The following is a 14,700-nucleotide window of genomic DNA, read 5'->3' as shown; positions in this document are numbered from 1 at the left end:
AACTAAACAGCCCTTACTAGAAAATAATTACTGGGGAGCTCCCAGACCTGTGTCTGTATCTAAAACTGATTACCTCACTTCCAGTGGGCGGGTATATCCTGCCAAGGAGGAGCAGACTTTTTTTTCCCCTAGTGTCAGTGCCTCCTAGTGGCAAGAGCATATACCAATCAGTATACGTGTCCCCCAATGAAGAGCGACCAAGAAAAAATTATTTAACCAATTTCTGTGTTTAATAATTGAGTCATTCCTATAGATTCTGACCTTCTCTGGAACTAAAATTTTAGACTCTACAGTTGAGGTCTCCTTTCTCAGAGTTGCTCGGCCAAGGTTTGGATTAGGTTTTGGAAATCTGGTACGGGCAGATTTTAAAGACACTGATTGACTTTGTTCTGCATCACTTTTGGATACTGGCCTGAAAAAAAAATAAAAAAATTACTACGATTTAAACTTTAATTTATGATCAAATAAACAGAACATTGATATCACTTAATAAACTAAATGGAGAAAACTTTTACATACATAAGCTGGATGGCACTGGACTTTTTTTTTATGGATGCAAGTCCTGAAATGACCCAAAGTGACAGAATCAAAGTGATCTGTGATGCCATCAGTTTGGGTCATGAAACCAGTGGTTGGGCAGGAATATGCAGCCGTAACATGGAAGCAAATCTGTGACTATATTACATTTGTGTCAAGATTTTAACCTTGGGGATAGAGCCCATTTTGACCCTAAGGATCAGAGCATTTTGTTGCAATTCTGACCACTGTCACTTTAAGCATTAATAACGCTGGGATGCTTGTACTTATGAATTTGATTCAGAGACAGTTTTTTCGTGACATATTCTACTTTATGTTTGTGGTAAATTTTCGTCAATCATTTCTTGTTGAAAAGTTCCAAAATATCATGAAAAACTTGAAAATGTTGCATATTTATAACTTTGAAGCTCTCTGCTTGTAAGGAAAATAGACATTCCAAATAAATTATTTATTGATTCACATATACAATATGTCTACTTTGTTTGCATCATAAAGTTGACATGTTTTTACTTTTGGAAGACATCAGAGGGCTTCAAAGTTCAGCAGCAATTTTCAAATTTTTCAAGTAAATTTCAAAATCTGAATTTTTCAGGGACCAGTTCAGTTTTGAAGTGAATTTGAGGGTCTTTATGTTAGAAATGCCCCATAATGGACACCATTATGAAAACTGCACCACTCAACGTATTCAAAATGACATGCAGAAAGTTTGTTAACCCTTTAGGTGTTTCACAGGAATAGCAGCAAGGTGGAAGCAAAAATTCTAAATCTTCATTTTTTTACACTAACATATTCTTGTAGACCCATATTTTTTATTTTTACAAGGGGTAAAAGGAGAAAAAGCGCCCCAAAATATGTAACCCAATTTGTCTCAACTAAGGAAATACCTCATATGTGGATGTAAAGTGCTTTGTGGGTGCACTAGAGGGCTCAGAAAAGAAGGAGCGACAATGGGATTTTGGAGAGCGAATTTTGCTGAAATTGTTTTTGGGGGGCATGTCGCATTTAGGAAGCCCCTATGGTGCCAGAACAGCAAAAAACACCCCACATGGTATACCATTTGGGAAACTACACCCTTCAAGGAACGTAACAAGGGGTACAGTGAGCCATAACACCCCACAGGTGTTTGACGACTTTGCGTTGAAGTTGGACGTGAAAATGAAATTATTTTTTTTTACTAAAATGCTGATGTTACCCCAAATCTTCCATTTTCACAAGGAGTAATAAGTGAAAATGTCCCCCGAAATTTGAAACCCCATTTCTCTCGAGTAAGGAAATACCTCATATGTGGATGTAAAGTGATCTGCGGATGCACTAGAGGGCTCAGAAGGGAAGGAGTGATATTAGGCTCTTGGAAAGCGAATTTTGGTGAAATTATTATTTTTTTTTTAGAGGGGGGGGGGGGGTTGCATGTCACATTTAGGAGGCCCCCATGGTGCCAGAACAGTGAAAAAACACCCCACATGGCACACTATTTGGGAAACTACACCCCTCAAGGAACGCAACAAGGGGTGCAGTGAGCATTTACACCCCACTGGAGTTTCACAGATCTTTGTAACAGTGGGCTGTGCAAATGAAAAATTACATTCTTCATTTTCACGGACCACTGTTTCAAAAATCTGAAACCTGTGGGGTGTTGAGGCTCACTATACCCATTGTTACGTTCCGTGAGGGGTGTAGTTTCCAAAATGGGGTCACATGTTGGTATTTTTTTTTTGCGTCTATGTCAGAATCGCTGTAACCAGCAGCCACCCCTGTGCAAATCACCAGTTTAGGCCTCAAATGTACATAGTGCGCTCTCACTCCTGAGCCTTGTTGTGCGCCAGTAGAGCATTTTACGCCCACATATGGGGCATTTCCGTACTCAGGAGAAATTGTGTTACAAATTTTGGGGGTCTTTATTTCCTTTTACCTCTTATGAAAATGAAAAGTATGGGGCAACACCAGCATGTTAGTGCAAAAAAAAATTTTTTTTTACACTAACCGGCTGGTGTAGACCCCAACTTTACCTTTTCATAAGGGGTAAAAGCCCCCCAAAATTTGTAGCGCAATTTCTCCAGAGTACGGAAATACCCCATGTGTGGCCCTAAACTGTTGCCTTGAAATAAGACAGGTCCCTGACGTGAGAGAGCGTCATGTGCATTTGAGGCCTAAATTAGGGATTTTCATAGGTGTGTACCCGGATGCAAGCGTTATACTTCCTCCACCAAAAATAATGTACGTCAGTTTTTCCCAAACAGGGTGCCTTCAGCTGTTGTAAAACTCCCAACATGCCTGGACAGTCAATGGCTGTCTGGCAATACAGGGAGTTGTTATTTTGCAACAGCTGGAGGCTCCGTACAAGACGTTTTTAATTTTTATTTGGGGATTGGAAATGGCGGCGACAGTGTAAGGGGGTGGATATGTAGGGTTTTACTCTTTATTTAGGGTTAGTGTAAGTGTTTTTAGGGTACATTCACACGGGCGGAGGTTTACAGTGAGTTTCCTGCTGCAGCTAAAAATTTGCCACATCTCAAACGTGAAGCGGGAAACTTGCTATAAACCCCCGCCCATGTGAATGTACCCTGTACATTCATGTGGGGAGGGGGTGGGGGGGGCAAAACTACAACTCCCAGCATGCACTGACAGACCATGCATGCTGGGAGATGTAGTTATGCAACAGCTAGAGGCACACTGGTTGAGATTGGGAAACAATGAGTTAGGTAACAGACTACCACAGAGTTTACGCATAACTGAGTTTCCAGACCCATGTGCCTCCAGCTGTTGCAAAACTACAACTCCCAGCATGCATGGTCTGTCAGTGCATGCTGGGAGTTGTAGTATTGCAACATCTGGAGACGCACTGGTTGGGAAACATTGTCTGTTTCCTTACTCTGTGTTTCCCAACCTGTGTTCCTCCTGCTGTTGCAAAACTAACTCCCAGCATGCACTGATAGACCATGCATGTTGGGAGTTGTAGTTTTGCAACAGGTGGAGGCACACAGGTTGGGAAACACAGAGATAGGAAACAGACAATGTTTCCCAACCAGTGCATCTCCAGTTGTTGCAATACTACAACTCCCAGCATGCCCAGACAGCCGAAGGGCATGTTGGGAGTTGTAGTTATGCTACAACTTGAGGAGAACAGTTTCCAGACCACTGTGAAGTGGTCTCCAAACTGTAGCCCTCCAGATGTTGCAAGACTTCAACTCCAAGCATGCTCAGACTGCCCAGGCATGCTGGGAGTTGTAGTTCAGCAATATCTGAAGGGTCAGATGTTGCCAAACTACAACTCCCAGCATGCCAGGACAGTCTCGGCATGCTTTGAATTGACATCTGGAGCGCTACAGTTTGGACACCACTGTATAGTGGTCTCCAAACAGTGCCATTCCAGATGTTGCAAAACTACAACTCCCAGCATGCTGAGACTGTACAAACATGCTGGGAGTTGTAGTTCTGCAACATCTGAAGGGCCAGATGTTACATAACTACAACTCCCAGCATGCCTGGACAGTCTAGGCATGCTGAGAGTTGTAGTTTTGCCACATCTGGAAGGACAATGGTATCCATACACCCGTGGTCCCCAACAGGTTAAAGTAGTTGTCCAGGTTTAGAAAAACATGCCTGCTTTCTCAAAAAAAACTGTGCCATGCCTGTCCATGGCTTGAGTTAAGACCCAATACCACATAAAACTGTAAACAGGGTATTACTTTTCTTGGAAAAGAGAAGAAAACCTTTTCGAATCCTGGACAACCCCAAAAGGTGGCCATACACCTTTTGAAGGGGTAACCCAAAAACTGTGCCACTCCTGTCCTCAGGTTGTGTGGTGGTGTGGTATGGCAACGCTGCTCCATCATTCATTTAATGCAACTGAACTAACATACCACACACAACCTAAGAACAAGTGTGTCGCTGTTTCTGAAGAAAAGCAGCTATGTTTTACTCATCCTGGATAACCCATTTAACATATTACCTAAACTAATAAAACTTACTTAAGTGCTTCAACAAAATCTTTGTCACATGGATTTTTTACTGTAGGTGATTTAATCTCTGCATCTCCATCAGATAACACTCCAACATCCAGTGAAATATTGGGATCACTCTAAAAGTACATAAAAAAAAATAATAATTTAGAATGACCATTTTGTTATTAAGGGTTTCTTCGTAGAAAAAAATAATTATTGATGGCCGATCCAGAGGATTATAGCTTCCGTACATTGCTTACATCCAGGTGCCACAGCTGAGGTGGTGCCGGGTGTCAAAAAACTGACATTCAGCAGTGGATAGGCCATCAATAAATTGTACCTGGAAAACCCCCTTAAAATGATAATTCAAGTCCTGAGTAAATTTGTTGGCGCTATATAAATAAATAAACATTTCTTCGATGATTATTATAGCTTAAATTAGACTGCACCAAAAAAGGGGGAGGAGATATGCTCATAGATGTATAGGGTCCTGTGGTAAATACTCTAAATATGAAACCAAAAGAAAAAGAAACCACTTGAGAACGGACCATGTATAAACTAAAATGAGTTTTATTGAGAATAATATCAAGACATATAATGATTACACACACAGCATGGACAAACAAAAAGTGGGAACCAGGGAGCAGGGGGAGATAAAAAGAAAGTAACAATAGTATATATAGTGTCCAAGTGTGCTGAACAATTTAAAATGCCAGCAACGTGCCATAAGTAAATAGGACCAATATCTTAAAAACGCACACAAAACGGATCACAGAGAAAACCAGATATAATAGTGGCATAAAACAGTGAGACTCCCTCCGCTCCCCAGTTACCCACCAGACCTCCAGCGCGTTTCACCCAACGGGGCTTTATCCAGGAGTGGTGGGCAACTGGGGTGGGGTACCTTATATATGCACAGCCGACCAATCGCAATGGTTACACAAGAAAAGATAATTACCTAAACGCCAGTATGCACTCCGGCGCCATTACTGTCCTCGACTGCCGCTACACTGCACCACTTCCGGGTATGATGTTTAGAATGTAAAAAAGAGCTACGGCAAAATGGCCGTCCCTAGACCCTAGAGGCCAAAAATGCTTGGGACTACAAAAAAATGGCCGCCGCGCATGGGCAGTTTATGAAGTGCTATGTTAGCACAATAGACCTCAGAAATATGGCCGCATACATACAAACAGGTAGGCTACATAAAAGTGGAGGTCCTGTATGAGAAAAGTGATATACTAGATGTCTGAGTTTTATATATAAATAAATAATTGTAGCAGCGGTAATTGTAAGGAGGACATAAAGTGCAGAAGTGCATATAGTAGGCATGGAATACATACAAAGAAATGACTAATATATATATATATATATAAAACCACATAGGAACAATATAGGAATTTCATGATAACAAATATGTAAGGTAAAATACGGGAATTTATTAACAAATAAAAAATGTAATAAATAAGATATGAAAATAAGATATAAAATGTGCAACAAGGGACAAAATATACATATATTAAGAAATATATATGCAAAAATTATTTTATATATAATATAATAATGGGCAGTGAAAGTGCTGCAAAATGGATATGCGATACAGTGTAATAAAAAAAGGGAAAGAAAAAACATATATATGTACATGTAAGTATGTAGGTGCAAACACATCACCTACATATGTGTAGAAAATCAGTGAAAGTGTTGAAGTGTGAGAACTATGTGAGCACATATGTGTGAAAGAGTGGTGGGTAACTGGGGAGCGGAGGGAGTCTCACTGTTTTATGCCACTATTATATCTGGTTTTCTCTGTGATCCGTTTTGTGTGCGTTTTTAAGATATTGGTCCTATTTACTTATGGCACGTTGCTGGCATTTTAAATTGTTCAGCACACTTGGACACTATATATACTATTGTTACTTTCTTTTTATCTCCCCCTGCTCCCTGGTTCCCACTTTTTGTTTGTCCATGCTGTGTGTGTAATCATTATATGTCTTGATATTATTCTCAATAAAACTCATTTTAGTTTATACATGGTCCGTTCTCAAGTGGTTTCTTTTTCTTTTGGTTTCTTAAATTAGACTGCGTAGCTAAAATCTTGAAGCATTTCTTGCTGCCCTAAGGTCCAACTACATACCTAATCTTGGATGACCTGAAAATACCCAGCACGCCTTGTTACTGTACTAGAGTCTTTCCACATGGTGGACTACTATTAACCATGTCAAGCCATGTTTCAATATGAACATCTTTCTTACATTGTCAGTGGATGTTGAACCAGCTCTCTTCTCTTCTTTCTCCACAGTAGACACAAGTGGAGCAGCCTCAACTGATATCGTGGTAGATCTGCTAATATTTAGTGTTGGCCTTTGAAGCCCGCCTGTTCTTAAATCTGGTTTCAATGTCTTTCCTTCCTCAGCAGATCCAGTCTGCATTTTATCAGTCCTGAAAAATATAATGGTCATCTTAGCTACCTTCCAAACAAAGGTTAGGTTCACACAGGTAACGTAACTAAGGACACTCCTATATGTCAGAAAATCTGCATTAAAATAGTGTTCTGCTGTATACTCTGGCTTGTTGACCAGACCAAGCAAAGAGGATATAGTGTGGCCAAGTATGGTCTGTTTTTTTACTTGCATTATCAGTTTTTTTGTTAAACAGAATTGACTTTCTAACAAATACCTATAAGATTTAAACACTAAAAAGAGAACTTGTTAATTCAATTACCTTCCTCTGTTTTGGCTATCCAATGGTTATAATAATTATATTCTGTTCATATACTATATCAAAGACTTGGTTATCTTTTTTAATCACTATCTTGGTTGTAATATATTTACAAAATAAGTACAGTAACCCCCCGACATGCGATGGCCCCGACATATGATCAAATCGACATACGATAGCCTCTCAGAGGCCATCGCATGTTAATGTCAGCATCGACATACGATGCTTTTATATGTCGGGGCCATCGCATGAACTGCTATCCGACAGCGCAAAATGCTTAAGCTGAAGTACCTATCCCTGCTGCTCCGGGTCCACTTTGCGATCCTCTGGCATCTTCTGTATCTTCTCCAGGGTCCGGACCTTGCTTTCCGGGGTCGTTATTACGTCGCTGCGCACGCCGTCCTGGCGCAAAAACGTAATAACGTAACCAGAAAGCGAGGCCCGGACACCGGATAAGATGCGGAAGAAGCCGGAGGATCGCGGAGTGGACCCGGAGCAGCGGGGATAGGTAAGTGAACCGGAGCAGCGGGACAGCATCGGGAGCCCCTGGGACAGCATCGGGAGCGGTGAGGACGCAGTCCGGAGCGGCAGGGACAGGTGAGTATTAAATGCACTTTTTACATTGCACGAATCCCTCAACATACGATGGGTCGTTTGGAATGAATTACCATGATATGTTGAGGGACCACTGTACAATAAAATAATAAAAATTCATATTTGTCCTTAGCCATTAACAATACATAAACATACATTGTGCATGTAGACTCTAAAGAGAGCACATGAGAGGCTTCGCTGTCAAGTTTTTCTATAGTATTAGAATCCTCTTCAACAACAGAACGTCCTTCATGAGTTTTTTCAGGGGGCAGGGCTGTTTCAAATTCATTTACTGGTATCTGAGAATACAAAATTAAAAAAAATAGCAAAAAAAGTCATTCCTATTTTGGGCACATGGCCTTATTCAACTACTAAAGTGTCCCCGTCATAAAAAAAAAAAAAAAAAAAAAAAAATATAATAATATATATATTAGGGTCAGTACTTTGCTCAGGGAGAGGACACCTCTTCAGGTGTAACGGAGATTCAGGTTAGGCCATTTAGCACTCCGCAGGCATTCTGGGTAGGGGAATATGAAAAGCAGCTCATTACACAACCTTTTCAGGTAGTGTTCCCTGGTATCAGCTTAGCTCCTGTTAAGGAATATAAAAAGTTTTTTATATTCCTTAACAGGAGCTAAGCTGATACCAGGGAACACTACCTGAAAAGGTTGTGTAATGAGCTGCTTTGCATATTCCCCTAAACATATACATACACATACATACATATACATATATATATATATATATATATATATATATATATGACCCCAATAAAATAAAAACATTGTCTCTGATAGGTCAAAAGTTTTGACTGGTTGCGGTTGAGGGGAATGAGGGGAATTTATCATTGCTTTTACCCTGTTTTTGTTGCACAGTTTGTCTCAGATGCTGTTTAGAGACTTTACATTGTGACCTTTGCTTAAGAAACTTTTTCAAAAACTGCGGAGCGATGCCATGTCTGGTTAACTTTTTGCTGTGGTCAGAAATTTATCATGTGCTATTGTCGCAAATCGGCACAAACCCTGACTTGGCTTACAAAACTGGCTGTTGACAGCATTATTAAAAAGTCGCACATTTTGGCGCACATGTTAAAAGGTCGCAGAGGATGTAAACAAGTGGAGTATTTAGGTAAAAAATGTGTATCAGTACCATATTTATCGCATGCCCTGCACCATTTTTGGACAGAGGTTGGGTCCCAGTGGTCGGACGATCTGACACTTCTCTATCCTTCGGACAGGGGATACTTTTTTGGAAACTGGACTACTACTTTATATATAAACTAATACTGTAAAAATTTTCTTAGAACAAAATGATGAATTTTATCAAAGAGTCTCATACATTTAAGGTGGTGTCCTTGGATTCCAAAGCGCTCTCCACACAGGGCTCGTCTTTAGATGCATCTCTCTTGGCAGCTGCTCGACCTAGAATTGGCTTTTGAAATCGGCCTTTAGGTGATACTGCAGATGGCATACAGGGTTCTTTCAAACTTGACAAAATAAAATAAAATAAATGCAGAGCAGAGGATAGAACTTCAGAAACAGTTATACAGAGATCAGATCAAAAATTGCTTTATGCTCCATTTACCCATGGTCTGGATTTTCTTTTGATATCATCATTACAGTAGGTGAAAGGAATGAGGACTATATATTTAGAGGAATATGTATTTCAGGAATTATCTGCACAATGTTACAGATTGGGCAACAAACTAATAGTGATTAATAGCAAATAATACCTCCTCATAGACTTTTATTAGCAGATGTCTGTGACCTCTGTACCTGGCTGAACTCCCAAATACAGATGCCTCTGCCCAAGCTCTTTAAACATTTGAAAAGGTATCCATTACTGGAAAACCTGAGTAAAGAAGAAAAAAATAAAGAATTTGGCTGACACTTACTTCTTATTGTCTACTTTCAGAGTCATCTTGGAGTCTGGTCTCTCTGAGCAATGTTGTTCTACTGATGGAGCCTCTTTGGAGAGTTCTGTAGACTAGAGTCATATTTATATATATGCATATGAATAATGGAAAAAAATCAATTAACTGCAAACAAAATGTCTATGGATTTATAGAAAAGCTGAGTAAACAATGATAACACATGAACGGTATGCATGACAAGCCTGCCTATGTGTGTGTGTGTGTGTGTGTGTGTGTGTGTGTGTGTGTGCGCGCTTTAGGGTACGTTCACACTACGGAATTGCCGCAGAATTTCCGGGCGGAATTCTGCCGGCGCAATTCCGCGGTGTGAACTTTAACATTAGTGTGAACGAGTTTCCGCGAGACCTGTTTACACTGCGGAATTTAAGCGGCGGACATTTCCGCTGCTGAAAGTGTTCCGCGAAAAGAAAGAACATGTTCATTCTTTGTGTGCAATTCGCGAGCGGACCATAGCCGTCAATGGTGACGGCTCAGTGCCCCGCGGCCCTAGCGCCGAAGCATCTTCGGCGGCGGCTGGCAGGCGGAATTCAGCCGCGAGAATTCCGTAGTGTGAACGCACCCTTACTCTCAAATGCTACTTACATTTCCTGCACAAGATGAATGTAAATCACCCTCCGCTCTGTTCTCAGCAATAAGAGAAGCAGCTGCAGATTCTCCTTTGCACTTTGATCTGACTAGATTTTGCTTTGCTCGAGCCAGAGGAGCAGGTTTAATGGGAGATTCAATGCTTTGTGTGTCAGATATAATGCAAGCTTCAGTCCTACGTAATATAAAAAAGGACAAAGATTCAATTTTATTTAATAGTACAACAATATTAAAATAAAAAAAAAAATTAAAAATCACAAAATCCCAAACAACAGCAGTCAGAGTGTAATACTTTAATACTTAAGCACTTACACATTATCTTGATTCCTAGCGCTGTCTTGCTTCAACGGCAATAAGGATGAGGGATTCAAGTTGTTGTCCGACTTGCAAGAATCTTGAGAAGCTTCAGACCCAGTATTCACCAGCACTTCCTTTTCTTCCTGCAAAAGAAAATATGGATGATTAAAAAAAAAAAAAAATTTTAAAAAAGAAAACAGTTTCAAGAGTGATAAACTTATGTCCCATTAGATTGCACACAATGTACATTCACTATATTCTCTGCATGGCTTTTCTAAAACCATTGACAGTTTCAGCACATCAGGTGAATTTTAGATAACAGAAAGTAACAATAAAAACTATGCATGTACTAATGTGGCTGCAATATATACATGCCTTCTGTGCAGGTAACAACAGTCATGATTCCGCACAGCTTAGAACTATTTTACCTGGAGAGAAACCCAATAACAAAAGAAAAGATACTGTGGTACATTAACTGGCAAGGTAAAGTCCATTACTGAGAAAAATATGAAATCTAGAAAAAATAGAATGAGCCATATACAGCTTACAACTTACTTTTTCGTTAAGGCTGTCACTCGGCAAACCTCGGCCAATGTCTCCCTCAGCATGTCCAGCACAATCATCAGATGCTTCTTTCCTAGAGGATGGCTTTATCAGATTCAGTTTTGGCCTCTGAAAATGGCCTCTCGCTAAAGCTGCAGGTTTTAAGGTCGATTTTCCACATTCATCTTTAGAACCAGACGATGATTCTGTCCTAAATAGTAAAAACATACAAACATATAGACTTAATGTGTTAAAAGGAACTAAAGACAATGGGGGAGATTTATCAAAACCTGTCCAGAGGAAAAGTTGCCCAGTTGCCCAAAGGAACCAATCAGATTGCTTCTTTCATTTTGCAGAGGCCTTGTTAAAAATGAAAGAAGCGATCTGATTGGTTGCTATGGGCAATTTTTCCTCTGGACAGGATTTCATAAATCTCCCCCAATATGCTTCCTTATGGTACGGTTACACGTAACATATCCTCGCAGTTTGGTGCTGCAGCTGGAGGTCCACTATAGGGTCCGGTCATCTGTTACCCTGTGACCCTACTCTTATAAAAATTGCTTGGCATGTAAAAGTATTACAGCCTCAGTAATTGACAATCATCAACAGAGCAGGGAGTGTGTCATTAAAAATAAGTAAGTTATCAGGGCGGACCGGAGCACCAACGTGTGACTGGCCAAGGTCAGATAAAAGGGGTACTCCGCTGGAAATTATTATTATTATATTTTTAAATCAACTGGTGCCAAAAAGTTAAACAGATTTGTTAATTACTTCTAGCACTTAAATGCTGTATGCTCCAAAGGAAGTTCCTTTCTTCTTGAATTTCATTTTTACCTGACCACAGTGCTCTCTGCTGACACCTCTGTCCATGTAAGGAACTGTCCAGAGCAGGATAGGTTTTCTATGGGGATTTGCTACGACTCTTGACATGGACAGAGGTGTCAGCAGAGAGCGCTGTGGTCAGACAGAAAAAAAATTTGAAAAGAACTTCATCTGGAGCATACAGCAGCTGATTAATCCTGGAAGGATTAAGATTTGTTTTTTAGAAGTCATTTACAAATCTCTTTAACTTTCTGGCACCAGGGGGGCGTGGCCTAGATGTCAGTGTGCGGCCGCTGCCCTGCTGCTCTATACCCCTGAAAACGTACCCTTTCCCTGCCAGACTTCTTGCCTACGGCCCCTCCGGGGTGCAGGATAACAGGGTGCTGCTGTTGATCCGGCTCCGGTGGCACAGAGTGGCACGGCGGTCTCCGGTGGCCGTCGCCTGAAGTGCTGGGCGGTGGAATGCGGCGGAGGTCCGGAGCTAATGCAGGAGATCCTCCGCGTCCGGGCTGTGAGGTGGTGAGCTGTAGGGGGGGGGGGGGGAGCCCTAACTCCAGAGCCTATATCACTATGAGGCCCTGACCTGCTGGAACTTTTGGTGCTTCAGCTGTCTCCTGTGGACTGCCTAATCCACTAGGGTGCTACCTCCTGCCTTCACTGTATACCTAGTGCCTCCCTACCTGCTCTGAGAGGCCCGTGTCTGCTGGGACTTGTGGTGCTTCCGCTGCTTTCTGTGGACTCTCTCATCCGCTGGGGTTCCCCCCTCCAACCTGTGCTATATACCCAGTGCCTCTCTACCTGTTCTCTGTGTAGCCCTGGACTGCTGGGACTTGTGATGCCTTTGGCCTGATATATTTATAGAGGTAACCTGCACCCCTTGGACTGTTTCTGGTGCCTTTCTGCCTGCTCTTTGTGTGGCCCTATCAGTCATGAGTGGCCCCGTAGCAGGAACAAGAAATCCAAACTATATGCTGAAGCTTCTCGACCAACCTCTGATGAGGAGTCCTCAATGGGATCCTGGTGCTCAGACCCCGCTTGTTACCAAAGTTTCTGTGCAGGCGGCGAAAGCACTGAGCCAGGTCTCCAGGCCCCAGGACTGTCCTAGGGGTGTTTCTCCTGATCCGCCTCTGTCACTGTTTGAAGGGTCTCCGACACCCAAGCAGCAACAGTCCCCTGAAAGACCTGTCTATGATGCTACAGCCTCCTGTCTATCTGTTATGGTGACTAAAGTTGATGAACTGCGGCAGGAGTTATTCAGCGACATGAGACCCAAAAGATATGTGAACGCACTGAAGAAGTGGAGCGTAGGGTCTCTGTGGTGGAAGATACTTTACCCTCTACCGGAGCTGGTTGATTCTGAGTCACATGGATGACATGAGTTTGAGGCACAATAACATTCGCCTTGTGGGCCTACCTGTTCCTGGAAATGTGGCTGAAGGAGATTCTTCCAGTGGACACATTCTCTCCTTATTTCTTCATTGAGCGGGCCCACCGAGTTCAGGCTCGGCCTCCCATTTAGTGTTAGACAGGGTATTCTTGGGGATGTTTTGGTTATGCTTTGTTGCCTTTGCCTACTTGTTTTGTGTCTGTGCCCTGTTTTTCTGTTGGTTGTCTGTGGTATGTGTGGTCCCGGTGCTCTGCCCTTCTCTGTCCTGGTCCTCCTGTGGTTTTTCCTGTTCTTATGCAGTATTTTCTTTCATGTTGGGGACCCTGAAGGTGGTTAGTTGGAATGTTGGGGGGGGGGGGGGGGGGGGCTTCATTCTAAGTTCAAGAGGGCATTTTGTGAAACGCCAGTCTCCTCACATTATTTGTCTACAGGAGACTCATATTACGAGTCAGAAAGTTCTTGCCCTGAAAAGGGCTTTGATAGCGCGGGGTTACCATGCATCCTACTCCAATTATGCTAGGGGTGTTTCTGTGTTAACCACCAAGTTCGTTTTTCCCTCCTTACCTTAAAAAAATCATAAATCTTTCAATTTTGTACCTAAAAATCCATATGCTGGCTTATTTTTTGCGCCATCAATTTTACTTTGTAATTACATCAGTCATTTTACCCAAAAATCTGACGAAACAGAAAAAAAAAATCATTGAGACAAAATTGAAAAAAAAAAAAAACGCCATTTTGTAAATGTTGGGGGCTTCCGTTTCTACACAGTACATTTTTCGGTAAAAATAACACCTTACCTTTATTCTGTAGGTCCATACGATTAAAATGATTCCCTACTTATATAGGTTTGATTTTGTCGTACTTCTGGAAAAAATCATAACTACATGCAGGAAATTTTAAACGTTTAAAATTGTCCTCTTCTGACCCCGCTTTTTATTCATTTTTTCTTGATATAAAAAGTGACCAAAAATGCACTATTTTGGACTTTGGAATTTTTTTGCGCACACGCCATTGACTGTGCGGTTTAATTAAAGATATATTTTAATGATTCGGACATTTACGCATGCGGCGATACCACATGTTTATTTTTATTTACACTTTTTTTTATGGGAAAAGGGGGGTGATTCAAACTTTTAATAAATTATCTTTATTCACTTTTTTTCCACTTTTTTTTTTTTTTCCACAGTGTTATAGCGCCCATAGGGACCTATAACACTGCACACACTGATCTGTTACATTGATCACTGGTTTCTCATAGGAAACCAGTGATCGATGATTCTGCCACTTGACTGCTCATGCCTGGATCTCAGGCACTGAGCAGTCATTCGGCGATCGGACAGCGAGG

At 41.4% G+C, this 14,700-nt stretch overlaps 1 protein-coding gene across 3 annotated transcripts in view; it reads right to left on the bottom strand.

Moving 5' to 3' along the window:
- BDP1 (B double prime 1, subunit of RNA polymerase III transcription initiation factor IIIB) overlaps positions 1-14,700 on the bottom strand; it is a 94,591-nt gene that overhangs the window by 36,695 nt on the left and 43,196 nt on the right. For all 3 annotated transcript variants that reach the window (XM_056539667.1, XM_056539682.1, XM_056539675.1), the window contains exons 17-25: positions 11,159-11,357; positions 10,619-10,746; positions 10,304-10,481; positions 9,683-9,774; positions 9,127-9,274; positions 7,945-8,087; positions 6,729-6,915; positions 4,506-4,615; positions 262-412 (exon numbers count right to left, since the gene is read on the bottom strand). In XM_056539667.1, coding sequence (XP_056395642.1) covers positions 262-412; positions 4,506-4,615; positions 6,729-6,915; positions 7,945-8,087; positions 9,127-9,274; positions 9,683-9,774; positions 10,304-10,481; positions 10,619-10,746; positions 11,159-11,357 — 1,336 coding nt within the window. The remainder of the gene's footprint in view (positions 1-261; positions 413-4,505; positions 4,616-6,728; positions 6,916-7,944; positions 8,088-9,126; positions 9,275-9,682; positions 9,775-10,303; positions 10,482-10,618; positions 10,747-11,158; positions 11,358-14,700) is intronic.

This window comes from Hyla sarda, chromosome 1 (assembly GCF_029499605.1).
Source record: "Hyla sarda isolate aHylSar1 chromosome 1, aHylSar1.hap1, whole genome shotgun sequence".
Taxonomy (NCBI): Eukaryota; Metazoa; Chordata; class Amphibia; order Anura; family Hylidae; genus Hyla; species Hyla sarda.
This window is presented reverse-complemented; position numbering and strand designations above follow the sequence as displayed.